This window comes from Eleginops maclovinus, chromosome 5 (assembly GCF_036324505.1).
Source record: "Eleginops maclovinus isolate JMC-PN-2008 ecotype Puerto Natales chromosome 5, JC_Emac_rtc_rv5, whole genome shotgun sequence".
Taxonomy (NCBI): Eukaryota; Metazoa; Chordata; class Actinopteri; order Perciformes; family Eleginopidae; genus Eleginops; species Eleginops maclovinus.
The window spans coordinates 27274126-27294890 of NC_086353.1; the positions used below are offsets into that span (position 1 = coordinate 27274126).

Consider the following 20765-nt stretch of genomic DNA (forward strand, 5'->3'; position numbering starts at 1 on the left):
CACGCTTTACAAACCTTCATACATAAATCCTGCATTCTCTTTGACAAATGTCGGGGTAAGTAATACAGAAAATTATATTGGGCATTATAGCACACTGATTAGAGACTCGCATTTTGGGCATTCCCTGACACACACATGAGATGAATTTCTGTCGCACTAGCACAGCTTTGTGTCTGACAGCTGGAGTGATACATCTCTCAGCCTCCCTCTCATTCATATTTCTTATTTGGCGGTGTTTCTCAGCATCTGAGGTGTTTGGATATTGCAGGGATGACACACAGATATAGATGTGCTAATGATGCCTGAACACTTGTCCAAAAATCCTTGTGTGTGTGTGTGTGTGTGTGTGTGTGTGTGTGTGTGTGTGTGTGTGTGTGTGTGTGTGTGTGTGTGTGTGTGTGTGTGTGTGTGTGTGTGTGTGTGTGTGTGTGTGTGTGTGTGTGTGAAGCATGTATCCTTGAAGGTTTGCATAAGTTGAGAAATTACTAAGCGGGCACAGCAGCATATGGAGAAAAAGAGAGAGAGTGAGGGAGACACAGAGGGGGGGGGGGGATTTGGGGGATTCACTTCCTCCACAAACAAAAAGCTCTCGCTCGCCCAGCCTACTGCTCCTACACAGATCCCTCCTTTTCTCTCTCTCTCTCTTTCTCTCTCTCTCTCTCTCTCTCCAGTGAGGGCAGTGGAGAATGAGAAACAGCAGGGCTGGGAAATGGAGACGTGATGCTCTTTATGCAAATCAAATACCACCACTGCCATTCATTTCCTTCAGAGCACCCTGAGGACGCAAGAGGAGCCAAAAAGCACTGGGAAAAATATCAGGGAGAAGTTGAAGCTAGGTCAACTTTAAACAAATATTTTTAAAGAGAAGAAGCAGGGTTTTGTGAAGGCCAATCGCTGATCAGTTTTCAGTCTGTTGGGCCCGTTAACCGCAAAGAAATTAACATAGCAGTTAACATCCAGGCACACTGAATCTGACGTTACAAGCTCCTCTTTCATACATTTCTGTCAGTTTAGGTTTAAATGAATCATCAACATTCAATAAGTGTTTGTCTCCAGATAAAGTCTACAGGATTTTCTATCCTTCATCACCACCATACTTGATAAATCAGATCCTGCATTGACAGTTAAATACATGATGCTCAACACCTGCACTCTACCTGCTGGTTAAATATAGGACAGAACACGGTTAGTCTAACCCAGCAAGTTGGGTATGTATTTGACCCAGAATGTGTGGGCAAATAAAATACCCAACTTGCTAGGTTTTATTAATGCTGGGTTCATTTGAACTCATAAATTGGTCAAAACTAATGAATGTTCCCCTTACAAAAAAGATGTTAAAATATTATTTGAATACATAAAAATATATTTGGATGTAAATAAAGTAAAATGTCACTTTATGCAATTAACAGTAACAAGCTAACAATGGTCCCTGTGTGTAAGCTAAACGTATGTTAGGTGAAAGGTACAAGCTAACTTTAGCTACTGTTAATGTGCTAATGTTGAAGAAACACTCATCCATTACTTTTAGTCACAATACAGGCGTTTTTCCTTCTCTACAACCTTACTTTTTGTTATTAAAGAAGCTTGCTCTTTCCTCTGGATGTGGAGGACTTCTCTTGTTGGAGACACAAGAACCAAAGACCGCTCTCGAGCAAAGAACTGATTTTTGACCCAGCAGCTGGGTGCCACTTAACTTGCCATTACTGTGGATTAAACCCAACAATATGACCCAACATCTCGACTCAGCGTTAGGGTAGATCAAATAACCCGGCAGTTTTTAGTGTTAGAACTCTAGTGTTTCTTCTCTCCGGGGATTGGCACCTCTGGGCTGTGTGTAGTATGGCCGAAAGGAAATGTGATGGCAAGTGTGTTGCCTTAGATAAGAGGTTAAAGTATTTAAAGTAAGACTCCAAGGGTCTGCAGTCTAAGGAGATATCCATTCATTTCTAGAACAACCACTAACATGAGAATTTCCACATTCCAGAATTCAGTTTCATAGCCACTACTTTCATGAAAAAGTAAAGTTCTGTTATTGATCTTAAATCTGCCCATCTGTAGCCTGCGGGTGCTACAGGCACCACGGTTAGGATTCTGCCAATTACTGAATCACAGGAGTTCATATTTACACTGATGAACATTAAAAGTCTCTCTCTCCGGCTGAGAGTAATGTTGTCTTACAGATGAGACACTGAGTGAATGATATGTGATGTGAATTGGATTTGATAGTTTATCCTTGTAAAAATATTTATCCATGATTTGAGGGAATGGTTCCCCAGGTCCTTGAGGACGAAACCTCTCCCTGAAAGACTTAAATGCTTAGTTTCCACTGACAGCTGTGCAATAAAAACTCCAACCAGAAATATCCAAGATCCAGCCCTTCCAAACCATACAAGCCACACTTCTTTAAACTGCACAAACTGAAATAACAAGCAAATAATGCGTACAGTCTATGTTGAACTATACATTTTTTTGTTTATTTCTCTTACAAATAAGTTGGAGTGCAAATGCAGTAACAGATGAACCTTCTCCTTTATTGTTTACAGAGTTATCCAATCACCACGGCTCCACTCTGCCGCCGGTACCACCCCCTCACCGCCAGCAGCCCTCCATCACAGCTCTCAACCAATCACTGGGCTCTTCACACCACGCCGGCCATTCACTGAACTCGACACGGCAGATAACCCCTCCTACTGGAAGCCCGGCTCCTGTGGCCGGCCAATCACCAGCCGAGCTGCAGACCACGCCCCCCGAGAGCGTCCCGCTGCAGGACAGCTGGGTGCTGGGTAGCAATGTGCCTCTGGAGACAAGGTAAGACCCCTATCTCTATCTCACTTCTCTCTCTCCATGACTGCCCTTTTCCTCAGGAAGTGCCTTCCAACTGTCCTCAAGCACAAACTCCCTAAATATTCTATTCTGTGTCAAATTAAATGTAGGCTTAGAAAGTTTGAAAAGCACCCAAACTGAAATCCAAGAGGTTTAAACAATTGTTTCATTAAATTATTTTTAATTTTCTGCTGGTGCCAAATTTCTTGGCCTGACTAGTTCAATTTATACAGTTATTTCAGCAATAGGGGCAATCCAATTCTTATTTTAAGGGCAAATAAAATAATTAGAAATATATTGAAGACGTCTTCTAAATGATGGTTGCTCTGGTGTTTTGTATTTTCTGCTGAGTCCCAGCTTATTGTGCGAGGCAGACGACCTGTGGTGTATTGTGAACATCATGCAAAGTGACAACAGTAATAAAACTGAGACAGCGTTGCCTCTTCATCTTCACTGTGCGATGGAGATCCCCACAGATTAACCAGGCAGACCTCACCAGACCCACCTTTATTAAAAGGAAGAGGAATATACTGTTTACCCTGACCCTTATTTATAAGAGATTTTGTCTGGATACAATAAAGGGGAATTTAATAGAACTTGACTGTAAGACAAATTAAAGGAAAATAAGTGTTTTTGTACAGTGTGGGAAACCAGTTTTATTTTAAAATGACATTTAGCCAACGTAATGCTTTGTTATTTTTGGGGGGCTTTTTGCCTTTAATCGGATAGGACAGTGGAGAGCGACAGGAAAGTAGGAGAGAGAGTCAGGGTGGGATCCGGAAAAGACCACGGGTCGGAAATCGAACCCGGGTCACCGGCGTACGGTGCAGGTGCCCCAGCCAGTTGCGCCACGGCCGGGGCCAACGTAATGTATTTTGATGATGGGAAGGCTGTGGTTAGATTTTTTTTTTAAAGGGAAATTGAAAAAGTTTTATTTTGATTATTTGAAAAAAAGTAAATAATAATATAATATTAAAGCTTTAGCACTTTTCTTACACCAGGGGCAGTTAAAAGTGCTTTTTCAACATCACAAATTCAATCAAAACAAGAAATTCACTTCAGCTCAAACCTTTTTGCACACATGCAGCATCACAACATATTATACATTGTAATAATATAAGGGGCAAAAGGTGTAATAATAAAAATAAGATAACAATCAAATAAATAATGAAAATAAAATATTTAAACCTACAAAATGAATAAATAAGAATAATTAATATAAGAATGACCAATTTAAAAGTTTTCGCTACAAGTTGTTGCTATTACATTTCAAATATACTGGACGGCTGGCAGAGAGCAGTCAGGGTGTTGCTGGTGGTGGACAGAGTTGGCCGTGGAATCTGTTCCCAGCAATTAAAAAATTAAAAATAACCTGAAGCTCAGATACAAAATCTGTTATCCCAAGTCCACAGTATATCATCCTCTTTGTTAAAGCCTAATACCGTAGTTTTCCAAACCGAGTTCGTTTTGCAGTTTCCTCTCAAAGCATCCCGAGTGTGTTTCTTGTCAGACATGACACAGGTTTTATTGGATAATTTGAACCTTGAATCCCTGTTCACTGAACAATGTGCAACTCTCTCTGTCCTCCCCTCACAGTTCTGGGATGTTTGTAAATCATTGTTCTCTCCGGCAGAGTAGCATCACGCAGGCAGCTGTATGAAAGCCTATTGCCCCAGAGCTGTCCATACACACACACAGACAATTTATGGGTGCAACCTTGACCCTCTGTTCCCCCCACAGTGTGTAGCCTGCTCCCCTCTTTCGCTCTTTCCTTTTTCTGTTCTGCTCTCATTAATGTCTTTCACCCGGAGAGAAAAGGAGGGTGACGGATTGATGGAAGCAGAAAGCCTTTGTAATCTCCAACGTGTGTGTGTGTGTGTGTGTGTGTGTGTGTGTGTGTGTGTGTGTGTGTGTGTGTGTGTGTGTGTGTGTGTGTGTGTGTGTGTGTGTGTGTGTGTGTGTGTGTGTGTGTGTGTGTGTGTGTGTGTTTGAGTTTGACTGTGTGTTCGGGAGAATTTGTAGATTTTTTTGACAAGCCAAACCATGAACCCTGGTGTAATTGTATATGTATATGAAAGCCTAGTACACACACTCTCACAGAGACACACACACACACACACACACACAATTTATGAGGTTAACTTTAACCTTGACCTTTCATTCACCAGACAATTTGTAGCCAACTCTTTCTTCCCTTCTTTCTTAGTTTTTCTTCTCACTCTCTTTTGTTTCATTCCCTGAGAGAAAAGGAGATGCTGATAGATTAATGGAGGGGGGGGGGGGTGTAAGTCTCGAGGATCTTAACAACCCCCAGAATGCTGGCTGCATGTGTGTGTAGGAGAATGTTGGACCTGTGGGACAGCCAAACCATGTCCCTGGCCCAGCTTTATAATCATATGAAAGGCTTATACACACACACACACACACACACACACACACACACACACACACACACACACACACACACACACACACACACACACACACACACACACACACACACACACACACACACGCACACACAAAGTCTCAAGCTTCATGTTTCAAAACTGAGCCCACCCCCACCCGAGAAGTCTGACCCTGTGAGTGTGGAATGTTGAATGTGTGTGTGTGTGTGTGTGTGTGTGTGTGTGTGTGTGTGTGTGTGTGTGTGTGTGTGTGTGTGTGTGTGTGTGTGTGTGTGTGTGTGTGTGTGTGTGTGTGTGTGTGTGTGTGTGTGTGTACAAAATAGTATTATTTTCTCTCTCTCTCTCTCACACACACACACATTCAGAATCTGACATGAAAAACTTGACGTGGCTGGAGCTGAGAAATAACTGCTGTGTGACCTGGAAGCCACCTCTAAGCCCCAGTCTTATTCAGTCAGCACCTTAAACCTCCAAACATCTTCAGATCTCAATGTCTGCTCCATCCATCCTCCACTGTCACTATCCTGCCACACAAAGTGGCACTTTTGAGACCTTTATTACTTGAGTCAGCTTAACTTACTGTGACTCAGCATTTCCTGTCATGCTAATTATTCAGATACATACCATAAAGTGAAAGTGTAGAATGTTAATGACATATTTTTTAATTGTTGTCAAATGTAACAATAATGTGAATCCTTATTAGACGATGCGATAATACTTTATTGACAGATCAAGTCTGAAATGTTTCTAGCATCAGCAGCTCCATTTGTAACACCAACAAGGACAAATATTAAGACACAAGGAAACGTAAATTTAACATCACATCACAATCACTGAAAAAACTACTTGTTCCAGATAATCTGATGTACATGTGACCTGGGGTTTAGCTCTGTATTTAGTTTGAGGATGGACTGGTGCACAAAGCAGAGCTCCAGTCTGTCTTCATCACACTGTGGGACCCTGTACCTCTGATCTGATGGAAGCAGTTCATACTCTCTGTTCAGGACATGGCTGGGTCAGAGAAGATTTAATATGTTGTCATGGTCGGGTGGGTTCATAGAGTCTCCACAGACCTACAGTCGTTGAGCAGATTTGCACCAGGTGGAGAAGTTTTGATTTAAAGCGATTGACAAACACTTGTACCATGCAGTATTTCAATACTGAAGAACACTCAAAATGATTTTTAAGTTGATGTAAACAGAAAACAGAACCCTGTGACTAAAAACATCCATGTTCATAAAGAAGCAAAGATTTAGGGAGTTCGGCAAAAGACCTAATCTTAAAAAAACTTTTAACAACATTCTAATGGCGCAGGATGGGTTAATCAGGGGCCTGATGAGAATCTGGGACTGAGGTGGAGGGCCGAACCGATACACCACACTCAATTCTACTCAATATCAATTCATGTCTTTATATAAAAGCAGTTTATTGTAAGGTTTTGAGTAGCTGCTACTGTTTACAGAATATGAAATATAGCTAAAGGTGGCGCAAGCTTTGAAACAAAGCCAACATTGTATTACTATTTACAACAACAATTGAGCAGTTTGAATTAAACAAAATAAACCTGTGTTTACAGTATTAGATGTCTCTAAATAAAGCAGTATATTGTAAAACTTGCCAATTGGTAGAGGAGATGAATTGAGTTATATAAGGTGGTGCAGGCATACATGTAGTACAATGCCAAAATTGTATCACCATTTAAAGTTTAGAAACTCAGCAATTTGAATCAAACAAAAGAACATGTCTTGACAGTATTTTAAAAAGCATATAACCGTTAAACGGTGTTATTCACAGGGACAGGTCTGTGGCTGATCAGCTCTGGCTGCCACCTGGGTGGTGCATCAGCTTCAATGTGCCACTTTATTCACACATAATGCAAACTTTTCAACAATTTAGTCTAAAACACAAGCTCAAACCTGTGTCAATCTTTGAAGTACCGAACGCCGATCCCCTAAAAGAGCGGATTTCATCAGCACCTCTAGAGTCTCACTCTACTCTTTCATGGGGGACTTTCCCTTTCTTTTTGAAATTATGTTTTCCCCTAGACAGTTTCCAGAGTTATCCATCCACCTCTGAAGTACGCACAGGGAATATCAGTCGGTCAAATATGAAGAGCATCCGTGACGCAAAGCCTTATTGGAACGTCCCGTCTTGAACTCATGTATCACTAATCAAATAAACAGTAACAATGTAATCCACACAACTGGTCCAGACCTGAAGATCAGTATCACTCCTACACACACACATACACACACATACATACACACACACACACACACACACACACACACACACACACACACACACACACACACACACACACACACACACACACACACACACACACACACACACACACACACACACACACAATCTAAGCCAGGTCTATGTCCTGCTGGCTGTTCCTCTCCTCAACATTCCTGTCAGCTGACATGTGGTATCAGATAGACCGTGTGTGTGTGTGTGTGTGTGTGTGTGTGTGTCAAACAGCCCTCGTATCATATAGACTCTATAGTTAATCTTTGCAGACAAAACACTCAGCAACTGCCACATACCTTTACCCTATATATTGTTTTCTCTGAGCCTCTTTAACACAAGCACACACACACACAAACACACACACACACACACACACACACACCCTCATCCCCCAGTTCTCACTTCTCTGCTTTTGTTCCCATATTGTGTTCCTTCAATCTCTGTGTGTGGATTTATTGTCATATTCAAAGTGTAGACTGAGTGAGTCGAAGTGGTGCCCCATCCCTTTGTGTGATGCTGAGTGATAAATGAAGGCTAACTGCTGTCAGTTTTGTTACTAGGAGACCATGTGACTGGTTATTACCAGATTCCAGGGAGTGTGTTTAATGTTCATACTTAGGAAGTACAAAAGCACACAAGCCTGTTCTGTCACGCTGCAAAAAGAGCTGCTTAAACCTGAGTGTAGTGTGGATGAGCGAGTCAGTGAGGAACAGTTAGACTGGGTTTACCTCACTCTGGAGTAACTGTTAATACGCCATGCCGGGAGTAAGCATTATTAGAGCTGCTTTTTAAACACCTTTTATATCCAACACAACCAAGCACAATAACTCCATAATGAGACTAAAGATAAAGAAAGACAGTGTATCCCTTGCATATCAAATACAATGTGATTAGATATTATACTAACCAAACTGAAAGAAATCAATTCATGCATCACTCACAGTTTATTATACTGATTATTATGTTTATTGATAAAGGGACTGTTTTCAAAGAGATCTTTTCCAGTCTTTGTGACCCCTTTACATTTACAATTCACTTATTTATCCATTCACACACATTCATACAGAAGCAGAGGCTGCAATACAAGGTGCTGCAGCTCAAGCAAACTAACACTCACACACACTCACACACTGTTGGCCTTCGACAGACATTGGTTGCCCGCACAGATACAGTATTTTCCACTAAGGTTTATAAATGGTTCATGCACTGAGAAAACCTTAATAAAGGTATTATGTCAAAAGTTTTCACACAACTCTATGAGGTTAGTTACAAGCTAAAATATTACGTTTAATTAAAAACATATTAGGCAGACCATAATATTATTGCTTTCAACTAATAATACAGTTACGTGAAATGTGTTGATATAATACAATAATTAAAGTCAATGTTTCAGTTGTTTCAGTGCGTTTGTAAGTTTTGTAGAATATTGCATTTTCGTGCTAATAAAGAAAAATACACTTTAAAATAAAATCTATTCAAAATCATCGATTTTTTTTATTTATTCATCAATCAATACAGTCGAGAAAATATGTGTTTACCGACTAGTCCTCAGAAATGAGATGGAGCACTTATCTAAAAACAAGTACAATTTTAAGTAAATTCTATAGATTTCCTTTAAAGTGGATAGAATTCAAATACATTTCATTTGTTTGGGCTGTTCTGTAACGGACTGACACAAAGTTAATGTCCACACAGTGTGTATGTGTAGCTCCATTTGATGTGTGACAGCACACAGTAGATAAACTAATGAGGGGACTTATGGACTTTATTGGGTTCCAAGGAGATTAAAGCGGGAAAGAGATGTGACAGGAGAGTGTGAATGTCCTCATTTAGAGGTGTTAATCCTCTCTCACACACACGCGCACACACACACACACACACACACACACACACACACACACACACACACACACACACACACACACACACACACACACACACACACACACACACACACACACGCGCACACACACACAAGCACTGTGAGCTCTTGTGTCAATGGATACCCAACACAACTGGTCACTGGATTGGGCAGGTGTTACTTGTCAATCACACACACACACACACACACACACACACACACACACACACACACACACACACACACACACACACACACACACACACACACACACACACACACACACACACACACACACACACAGCGATTTTGAAATGTAGATGTACTGTGAAAAAGTGTATGACAGTTTGTTGCTATAAAACTTATGTATCTAATATCCTGCTTTATTTTGTGTAAACTTCAATAGTGTTTATTTGTCAGACAGTTTATAGATTATTTATCTTCATAGTCAACTGTATATATATGTGTTACTCTCTAATACTGGTTTATTTTTATTTCCATTTGGAGATGTTTAGATTTTAGAATTGTTTATTTCTAGTTTTTAATTTCTAATTACGTATGTGCAATACCTTGTTTTATTTTTTGCTGCTGCAACAAAAAAAATTCCCAGTTTGGGATTAATAAAGTACTTCTTATTTATCTTATTACAACTAATTTCATTCAAATGTGAACATTTCACACTAAATAAATATACTATACTATAAATAGTACTATTGTGTAAGTTCTCCTCAAACATTATGCCACAAAGTTAAAGCATACTTAACTTAACTGCTGTCCATAGTTTTATTGTCTATTCTTATTTATGCAGCACATTTTCCATTTCCAATTCCAACACAATTAAGTGTGCAATATTTTTTAAAGCAGCCAGAAGGATTGAATAACGTATCTTGCCTCTGTTGACTTCAGGCAGATGTCATAGATCATATTTACGTTGACTCTAGGCTTATCATAAACTCCTTTAAGACCCTTTAAAATGACAAGAGGGATCTTCGGAGAGTAGTCCAAAATATGTTTTTGAGAAGTCTGTGTGAAGTTGGTGCAGACACCAGCTGCATATTGTAAGCTTTTTACACCAAATAAATGAAAAAAACAGAAATCGAGTTCCAAATAATACCTCAAATGTATAGACAGTAACTCTTATCACACACTCATTATTCCACTGTGGTGCTAAGAACATGAGTAAATACACAAATACCTCTTCTGATCAATATCAATGAGGCAGTTACTTGTAACAGTGAACCCGCTGTCCTCTGAATAGGACTTTATGTCCATGGCCATTTACACAGAGGGGAATTACAGGCAGGCATTCTAAAGGACTGCGTGGGTGTAATTTGATTTAAGGCATGAAGAGAAAGAACAATTACATGGTGAAACGTAAACGATTCTGTTATCCCACGTACTGTAGGCAGTGTGTGTGAGTGTGTGTTTGTGTGTGTGTGTGTGTGTGTGTGTGTGTGTGTGTGTGTGTGTGTGTGTGTGTGTGTGTGTGTGTGTGTGGTGGGGGGTGTATTGAGAAAGCTGTTGTTAATTGGCTATTGTCACAGTGTTAGACAATATCTACTGTCCTCACATTAGTCACAGTTTTTTCATCCTGATGATCTGTAACCTGTTGGAGTTTTCACTTGTTACTTAAGTCACACTTAAAGACACACACACATATACACACACACACACACACACACACACACCCATGCACGCACGGACACACACACACACACACACACACACACACACACACACGCACACACACACACACACACACACAAACACACAAGGGTCATCATCTGTCACTCCCATTGTCAAAGACAGGTTTCGTAGTGTTACTGTAATGTAAATGCAGGAGGGACAAACGTGCATTTGAGGCGCTGCCTTTGTTACTGAACTAAAGATTAGTAATGGTTGGCTACATGCTACTCTCATCCACACACAGTGGTTACACTCACTGTACACTCCATTATCCCCGCTCTGTCTGCAGTCATTAACTGGCACTTATAAGACATGCTGTCTGCATGTTGGCTCTCTCAGAGTCCCTGTCCTGCTTTATGTCCCAGGGCAGAGGCATTATGAAAACCTCATGTCTCTAATCTCAGGCTCTGCCTCCAGACCACAATATACTGCCAACGATGTCTGTTGACATGGCAAATTGTAAAAACCTTGCCAATATATTGGTCTGATTTCTGGTCAGAATATGTCTTTACACTTGATATAAGACCTAATAACTGAAGAAGAAACAATGCAGTGAGATATTGAGTCTTGTTTTTAAGTATCTTTTTAAGTCAGAGACTGTTGAGAACATCTTATTTCCAGTTGTATCTCAGAGGAAACACATTTTTTTAAGATGCTGTGGAATTTAGTCAAAGATGGATCATCTTTTTTCAAGAAATAAATCTTACGTGATTTTAGAAAGCACGTTTCTTTTATAGGAAAATCAGCAATAACATCAGAAAACAGAACACTTTTGAGCATTTCTGGCTTATTTTGTAACACAACATTTCCTGATCCTGGTCAAATGTAGTTCACAATAAGTTTCCCCTGCTAAGTACAATATTTCATTAATCTAAATATCCCCTCTTATTTCAAGAAATGTTACCAAGCAAGTTTTCACTTTGGTTTTTTGACTTATTACAAGTGAAAAAACCTTGTTTTTATTCTTTTATTGATTCTGGAGCAGCATTTATTCCAGTGCAGTAACAGAAATATCAGGACTAAAGATGTGCCCTTATTAAAGCTAATGTTTGCTGATTCACTGCCTTTAATAATTCCAGTTTCATGCTAAATAAACTTAAGCATTGCACAGATCCTCAACATGTGCCTGTTTGAGGGGGAAATGAGAGAATTAAAACCATTGAATGGAAACTAAGACATTTAATATATCCGATTCAGTCTCTGAATCTGCTGATACAAACTAAGAAAGATGAGCTCATGTGACTCATGAAAGTATGAGAGTTGGTAAGCTGTAACTGTTCTGTAAGGGATTTAGAAAAAACAATGTGTTTGTTTCCCTGTGATTCCAGCTAATCACGATAGATGTGTCTCTGCTGTAGCATAAAGAAAACCGCTATAATCATACATCCAAAATGTTCATGCTCAGCTGTCCAAGCCTGACACACTGCACACTGTCAGATATCAACATCATGACAGTGTTACCCACAACCCCCTGTGTTTTGGCTCATTTTCTGAACTTGCTTTGAATTTCCTCTGAAGCTGTTGTTTTTTGGCTTCCTGTAGTGCTTTATTTTCATTTCTAAGTTCCAAGATTTGTCCAAATGCCCAGCCTTAAAGACAGAAATAATAACTTCAAAATGGAAAGACATGTTGGTGATGAAACACACACATCCCAACACTAACAAACAAACCTTCCACTTGCAGCAAGTGTTTGTAGTGTTTTGTGTGCTCTGCTGTGTGCATGTATGTGACCAATAAAGAGGGTGTCATCCTCCAATTCTATCTACTTCTCATTCTGTTGCAACCAACATTACATCTGTTCCCCCAAACTGAAAAACAGAACAAAAAGAAATACAGTATATGAGAAATATATGATGGAAAGCAAATACCAATGTTTGGTGGGAGTGGCAATACACATTTTGAGATGTGTTTCCTAAATTGTCAAAATAATGTAAATTGAACAATGTGTGGATTTGATTTGGTTTGTGTGTGTTACTGACATTTTAGCTCAGCTATTGTAATGAATTAAGCTCTGTGAAAGTAGAAGTTTTATTGTATTGCATCAGATTGTACAGGGATAGCTGATAAAATGGCCTAGAGAGGGCATTCACTGAGCACCACTGCCACTCAAAAGACCAATAAATAAAAGTGAAATAATAGCAGCAGAAAGCAACGCTGCGTGTGGAGGAGTAAACCTCTTTAAACCTGCATTAAGTAACATACATGCTTTATTAGGCGAGGAAGTAAAGGGGCTCTGCTCCAGGATAACAAAATACTTACTTACCTCACAGCAACAGTTCTGTCTCTATAAAGAACAGTTAATGGAAACACACACTCATTTCCGTTTAAAATCTACTTTAGTAATCAACACCTCACTACAAACTGAAACACATCCACACATTCATACAATTTACACGTGTGTGTTTCATCACCAACATCACTCTCATCACACTTTCGGTATTAATTCAAATATTTAAACATGCCTGTGTGTGTGGCCATGCTCTGAGTGTCCTGTGATCCCCTGAGCTGCTTGGTCCTGTCAGCTGAACAGTCTCCCAGTTCCTGCTGCTCCCCTCTGGGCCCCCTCATGAAGCCCCTTCACCTGCAGGTACCAGCACAGAGGAATAGTTTATTCATTCACAGCACGCCCCGTAAAGTGAGGACTCACTCTAATGGCTTTTCTCTGACCTTTACCTGATGATCATTATATCAAGTAATTGTTAATTTCCTAAAGGCTCATGTCCCAGTGGTAGACAGGCAGACAAAAGATGTGTTTTCAATTAGCTACCATAGGCAAAGTATACTGTGTGTAACAAAGTCAAAGGTCACAGAAATCCATCTCCTTTTGGATGAAAACATTGTGGTGTAACGTAAGAGTAAGTAGATTTACTTTACTCTGTATGCTTTTTAGAGACTTGTACTTTACTTAAGTATTTCAATATTTTTACGACATGTGACTTTTACCTCACAATTCAGAGGTAAATGGTGTACTTTCACTCCACTACCTTTATCTAATCCCTTTAGTTTCTTTACAGATCTGGATTAATGATGGTAAATATAATCAGCCCTTCAATCAGACTGTAGTTCACCTGGAGTAAATTCAGCAGCTACCCTGCAGTATACAGAGCCATTCAAACTAGCTGCACCTTTACCAGCTCTGAGAACACTTTAATGATCAATAACTATAAAACATATCAGAGATATTATTCTGAAATGGACCAATCAAACAATGACTACTTTTACTGTCGCTACTTTAAGTACATTTAGATGAGAGTACTTTCTACTTTCACTGGAGGAACATTTAGAATGCAGGACTTTTACTGTGACAGAGTATTCCTACACTCTGGTACTTCTACTATTACTCAAGTACAAGATCAGAGTACTTCTACTTTTACTCAAGTACAAGACATGAGTACTTCTACTTTTACTCAAGTACAAGACATGAGTACTTCTACTTTTACTCAAGTACAAGATCTGAGTACTTCTACTTTTACTCAACTACAAGACCTGAGTACTTCTACTTTTACTCAAGTACAAGATCTGAGTACTTCTACTTTTACTCAAGTACAAGACATGAGTACTTCTACTTTTACTCAAGTACAAGACATGAGTACTTCTACTTTTAATCAAGTACAAGATCTGAGTATTTCTACTTTTACTCAACTACAAGACCTGAGTACTTCTACTTTTACTCAACTACAAGACCTGAGTACTGCTCCCACCTGTAACATCATAATTCTAATTCTGGCTTTTGATTCCGTGTAAAAACTGAGTTTATGAAGTGACACCTTCACACGTTATGTGAAAGAAGTATCTCCTCTTGTTGTCTTGGGTTGTTTTGTGTGACTTAGATTGAACTAGAGCGTACAGAACTCAGTGCTGCTCGTTGTGTCTCTGTATTTCTGTCTCTTTCTCCATTTAATCACTCCCTCCCCTCACGCTCCTCTCTCCTTCTATCTCCCTTCTCACATCTTGCCCACAGGCAGGTATTAATTGAAGGACCCTTGTTATAATAGGTTCTAATTGTTAATCACACAACCTTGTTAGAGAGCCGTCTGATTGTAATTACAGATGCTCGTTAGCCGGGGTTCTGTCATTAATTAGGCATTGTGACCTTGGTAATTACTGCAGCCATATATTTGAGTGCCAGTTGTTTTTGTGTGAAAATGTTCCCATGGAAAACACCAAAGACGGCTTTTGGAAATAAAAATGTACTATTTTTTTCTTTTGTTTATTTTATTTGGACAACAGTGGGCTGATTACACAGGCAGTGTTATCAGAGTGTGTTGGATGTGGTTTAAGCTAACACTAATCTGAACAATCCCAGACCTGCCTGATAAATAGTATTAACCTTGTAGCTTTATTTTAATTCTCACAATAATTAATTGTTGATAAATTATTGATTTTAAATGAGTTCAGGCCTTGAGGCCGAGAGTGGTTACGCTTGACTTTAGAAATGTTGAATAAAAATAAAAGCATGTCACAGGCTTCATTAATCCAATAAATGAGCTCAAGCTTTGTCCGCCGACGAAGAATAGCAAACACTGGTGCTAGGACTGGGAAGTATATCGATATTATATTATGTTTAGATATCTTTATTCAAAAGAGAATTAAGGCCAAGTGAGAATTGTTTTGGTGGTTGTGAGTGCTGAGATTAAATTTGGAGAAAAAAAGTCAGAAAAAAAAAGGAAAGATCACTTTTGGTAATATCTAAAAAGATCACATGTTGCCCTTGTCCTCTTCCACACTTTATATATATGTGAGTTTTGATGAGTTAATATTTCTGTGTGATTATTTTTAAAAAGCACATACTGTATACAGTCAACTCTACAATACTGTTGTTATAGTGATTTATGTGTTTGATAAAAACATATTTTGATATTTGATATACTCCACAAAGCTGAGGCCTAAATCTCGCCTTCAGTAAACCCAAACATTTGTTTAGGTTTAAGCCAGACCAAACTTTATAGGAGGAGTTGTTAACCTTGAAGACATGTCGGAGGTGTCCCAGCATGCATAGCAAACTCCTAATGTGAGAAGGCCCCCCTATTGTAAATATTCTTCTCTGTTGTAAATATTCTTCTCTCTTTTTGCACTATTTTATTTATCTTATTTGCACCATGTATGTTGAGTTGTTGGAGGAGCATGGGACATAAGATTTTCATTGCCAACATATTCGTTGTATATGCTGTGCATATGACCAATAACACCTTGAAACCTTGAAACCTTGAAACCTTGAAACCTGTACTGTCCCTCTATGCTACTGATGTGTACGGATCCAAATCTTAAATATGAAGCAGCGACAGCAGTAAGTGAACACAGCTCTGATAGCTGGACGTGATCTTCCGACAGTAAAATATTGCTGAAATGTGAAATTACAAACAGGGAACCGCTGAACAGAGCTCCAGCTCAGACACACATGAGACACATTAACGGCTACAAACTCTCAGTTACTACTGTTTCTGGAGATGGGAACAGATCTGGGAACAGATTCTATAAAAATGAAAAACATTTGTTTTTTATTTTTCGTAGCTCCGGTCATACACTGTGTTGGCAGTGATAAGACAGTACTCACGAACATGGCTTTCAGACAGATCCATAAATCAAGTTACTTTTCAAATGCCATTATCTTCCCAGACACGTATCAGCCGTGCATACAGTATGCACTTGACAGAAGTGCAGTTTTGAGCAATAAGTGCTTATGACTCACACAGTGCTGGAAAAAGTGAATACAGAGTGCAGTTGAGAGGCGCAACCTTATAGCACTTGTAAATTAGGCAGTAATGAAAATGTACGCAGTTACCTGGGACTAATGCTGGGGGATCAGTGTGTGACCATTGTGTACGACACATTACTTCCTGTGTGTAAACAGAGCCAATGTCCCCGCTAATGTACCACAACTAATTTATCTTCTCTCGCACTCCAGGCACTTCCTCTTTAAGACCGGTACAGGCACCACCCCCCTCTTCTCCACGGCGACTCCTGGCTACACTATGGCAACAGGATCAGTGTACTCCCCCCCCACCAGGCCGTTGCCGAGGAACACCCTGTCCCGCTCTGCCTTCAAGTTCAAGAAATCGTCCAAGTACTGCTCATGGAGGTGAGAAGCAATGAGCAGGAAGATCATTCATGTGCTCTCTGCTCCACGTGTGCTATCAGTAAAATCTACACAGGACACAGGGGGATTTTAGAGCAATTGACCAGTTTGAAATAAAACACACAAGACAGGCTCATCAGTAATGGGGGGGAGTTGACTGTGGAAATGATGCTAGCCTTACTTCAGTGAATATGGGCCTACATTAGACCTTCTAGGCAAATAGCACTGGCTGGGACAGAAGCCTTCTTTCCAAAAATAAAGAGAGGTTAGATTCATTGCTACCAGATTTTACACCGGTTTTGTACTGGAAATGTTGCTTCACTTGTGGAACGTAACTAAATACTTGTACTCATGTACTGTCCTTTAGTAGAATGTCAAGCTTTGTACTTCAGATGAGTATTTCCACATTATACTTCTACCCCGCTACATTTTGTAGGGAAATGTTGTGAGTGTTACTCCTTCATATTTATTTTACAACTTTACTTACAAGCAACTTTGCCTATTTATGTTATTAATAACACATTTAATTCAACCAATACATTAAGGAATATTATTTTAGCTTAAGCTACCCAGCTGTGTAATTTTTTTTTTAAATAAACCTCACCTTCACCAGATGCAACAATTAACTGAGGAACACAAATATCCTCAATAACTTTGATAAAACACTTTATATTTAGGACTCTGAAATCAGCCATACTTCGCAATGGGTACTTCAACTTTTGGTACTTTAAGCAGAGTATTTGGATGCTAATACTTTGGAACTTTTGCTTTGCCTCATTTTGAATGTAGGAGTTATTTTCACTAACTTTTTTAAAGTAAAAGATCTGACCCGATGTATAGGTTCCTGCAATGGGACCTTACTGCTTCAGCTGATGTGTGCATATCAACGATGGAGAGTCTGGCCTCACTGTGTCAACCCAACAAGATAGATTTGAACAGATACTGTATAAGGCAAGGGCATTTGTGGTTTCCTAAGAATATTATTTAAGAGCCACTATGAAGCGTACATTACATTTAACAGCAAACTAAACCACAGGCTCTCCTTTGGCTCTGCAGTTCACACAACTGCTCCATTACCAACCACACAAACCCTGCCTCTGAAAGAGAGAAAATATTCTTTGTAAAACTGTTTACAATTGGAATGACTGTGAGTAGCCTGTCAGCAGATAGTAGTTTCTCAGAGGTCAGTGCTTCTAAACACCAGCGTGCCTCTCTGTGAAGAACTCTCTCACAACGCTTCTTTCTGAGAGGAGTCCAGGTCAGACCCTGTTCCCTGAGTCCACACACACACACACACACACACACACACACACACACACACACACACACACACACACACACACACACACACACACACACTGCTACAGTGATATCCCTGAATGTGAGAGGAACGTTATCAAAAAGCTTTGTAAATTATAAGAAAATGTTTATGTAGCACTGCGTAGATAATGGAATTGTGCATACACACACACACACACACACACACACACACACACACACACACACACACACACACACACACACACACACACACACACACACACACACACACACACACACACACACACTTGTTTAGCATTTACATTCCCTCTGCAGATGACATTTAGACGTGTCATTATTTCCAGTGTGTTCTGCCTGCCTTTGGCTCCTTTAAGCACACAGCTGTCTTTTCTTTCTCTCACCTTTATTCACGCTTCTATTATATTGTTCACGTTATCCCCGACCAGCCCCCCTCTCTGAACTCTTCATACTTCTCCTTCAATGTAAAGATTAGAGCAGTACACTTTGCAATGGCACTCTTGAAAAATAAACAGATTGGAAACTAGCTATAACTAATACCAGAGGTGGGAGAAGTACTCAGAACGTGTACATAAGTAAAAGTAGAAGTACCAGAGTGTATAAATACTCTGTTACAGTAAAAGTCCTGCAATCAAAATGTTCGGGCAGGGAATCTGGAACAGATGGCCGGGGGGGCCAAGGACAATATTTACCCCAAAAATTGAAATACTCACATAAACTACAAGTACCTTCTAATTGTTCTTGATACAGTACTTGAGTACATGTACTTAGTTACTTTACAGCACTGACTTTATCCTTACCTTATGTCTGAGTTACACCATCGACCTGCTGGCTCTTATCTCACACACCACAGAGACTACCTTCCCACTACAAACCTGTTAGAAAAATGTCATATACACACACCCACACCCACACCCACACACACACACACACGCACACACACACACACACAGGTTACATGGACATCAGCCATCTAAGTGGATTTTAAAGGGTTTGAGTTACGTTTACAGTCGACTGCATTTTGGCAGTAACTGGATCCATAAGAGCAGCAGCCAATAGCCAGCTGCTGTCTGATTTGTGGGGGGGGGGGGGGGGGTGGGGGGGGGGGGGGGGGTCTGCTAACTCGCAGACTACAGGACTTTTCTGTGTTTACATTGGGATGGGGCCATGGGGAAAAAAAGCAATTACCATAGCAGCAACAGAATATTTGACAGCGTAAATCATTGTCTTTCCTTCCTTCCTTTTTTTTTTCTTTTTAAGTCAATGCAAATATATTAACCTTGTTTCATGCTTCGTAATAATAGTGTGTATAATGTTAGCTTTTTTTTCTCTGTACCGGCAATATTGTACAATTTGAAAAACGCAGGGGTGTCCAAACTATCGGGGCCAAATGCGTCAAACTCCATTTTGAATTGTCCCTCAGCAAATTTAAAAAGTATAATGGAATATGGCCCACACCTGAAACTTGTGCTTGTCTTATATTGTACTTCTTAAATATAAATGTAAACATATAGTACACAGTAGTATTCATGTGTTAAGAAGCTCACTTTTCAAATAAATTCATTCAATTAAAGTTTAAAACCTTTTCTAACAAACATTAGTTGATAAAAAAAAACACCAATAACTTATTTACATAACAAGCTTGAAATATACCCTTCCCATTGCCCCTTATTGGAAGGGAATTTTATATATAACACTTGTTGTTACAATATAATTGAAACCCTATGGAGAGCTGTGATTTAGACTTGTGTTTTTATTCCCTTTTTTAAATTAATTTAGCTAACTTATAACTTACCGTATGAGGCAATACACCCCACGCTGAGGAGCCTAGCCTCATGCTTTTCTATATTTGGCCCTCAGTGAAAAAAGTTTGGACACCCTTGCTCTAACCTTAGTAACTATTCTGACTGAAATGTTAGCACCTCTGCACAGGTCAGGCCCGAGTTTTCAGGATGTAGCATTTACAGTGAAGACTGACGATTGTAAGATCAGATAACAATCAACAGAACTTTGTCGAGATCTGGTGGTGAAATGCCCCTTTATTCATGATAGATGTCATCATGTAGACACCAGAGTCATTTACAAATCAAGAGCATTGTGGAAGTCAATCTTACATCAGAAATAAACAATTGTGTGGCTGCAAAACACATCTAAAGGATGTCTGTGTAATTTAAAGGTTACACTGAACAGTTTATGTTTATTTCACTCAAAGAGGATACCGACATGGTGACAGCGAGACAATAACAATGACTTTTTTTATCCGTCTCTCTCAGGTGTACAGCCCTCAGTGCAGTGGGACTATCTGTACTGCTCTCCGTCCTGCTCTGTTATTGCATAGGTAAGACCACACACA

At 39.7% G+C, this 20765-nt stretch overlaps 1 protein-coding gene across 3 annotated transcripts in view; it reads left to right on the forward strand.

The window, feature by feature from the left end:
- Window positions 1–20765, forward strand: part of LOC134864628 (teneurin-3) — a 294448-nt gene that overhangs the window by 181962 nt on the left and 91721 nt on the right. For all 3 annotated transcript variants that reach the window (XM_063883759.1, XM_063883760.1, XM_063883761.1), the window contains exons 9-11: window positions 2544–2808; window positions 16943–17116; window positions 20686–20750. In XM_063883759.1, coding sequence (XP_063739829.1) covers window positions 2544–2808; window positions 16943–17116; window positions 20686–20750 — 504 coding nt within the window. The remainder of the gene's footprint in view (window positions 1–2543; window positions 2809–16942; window positions 17117–20685; window positions 20751–20765) is intronic.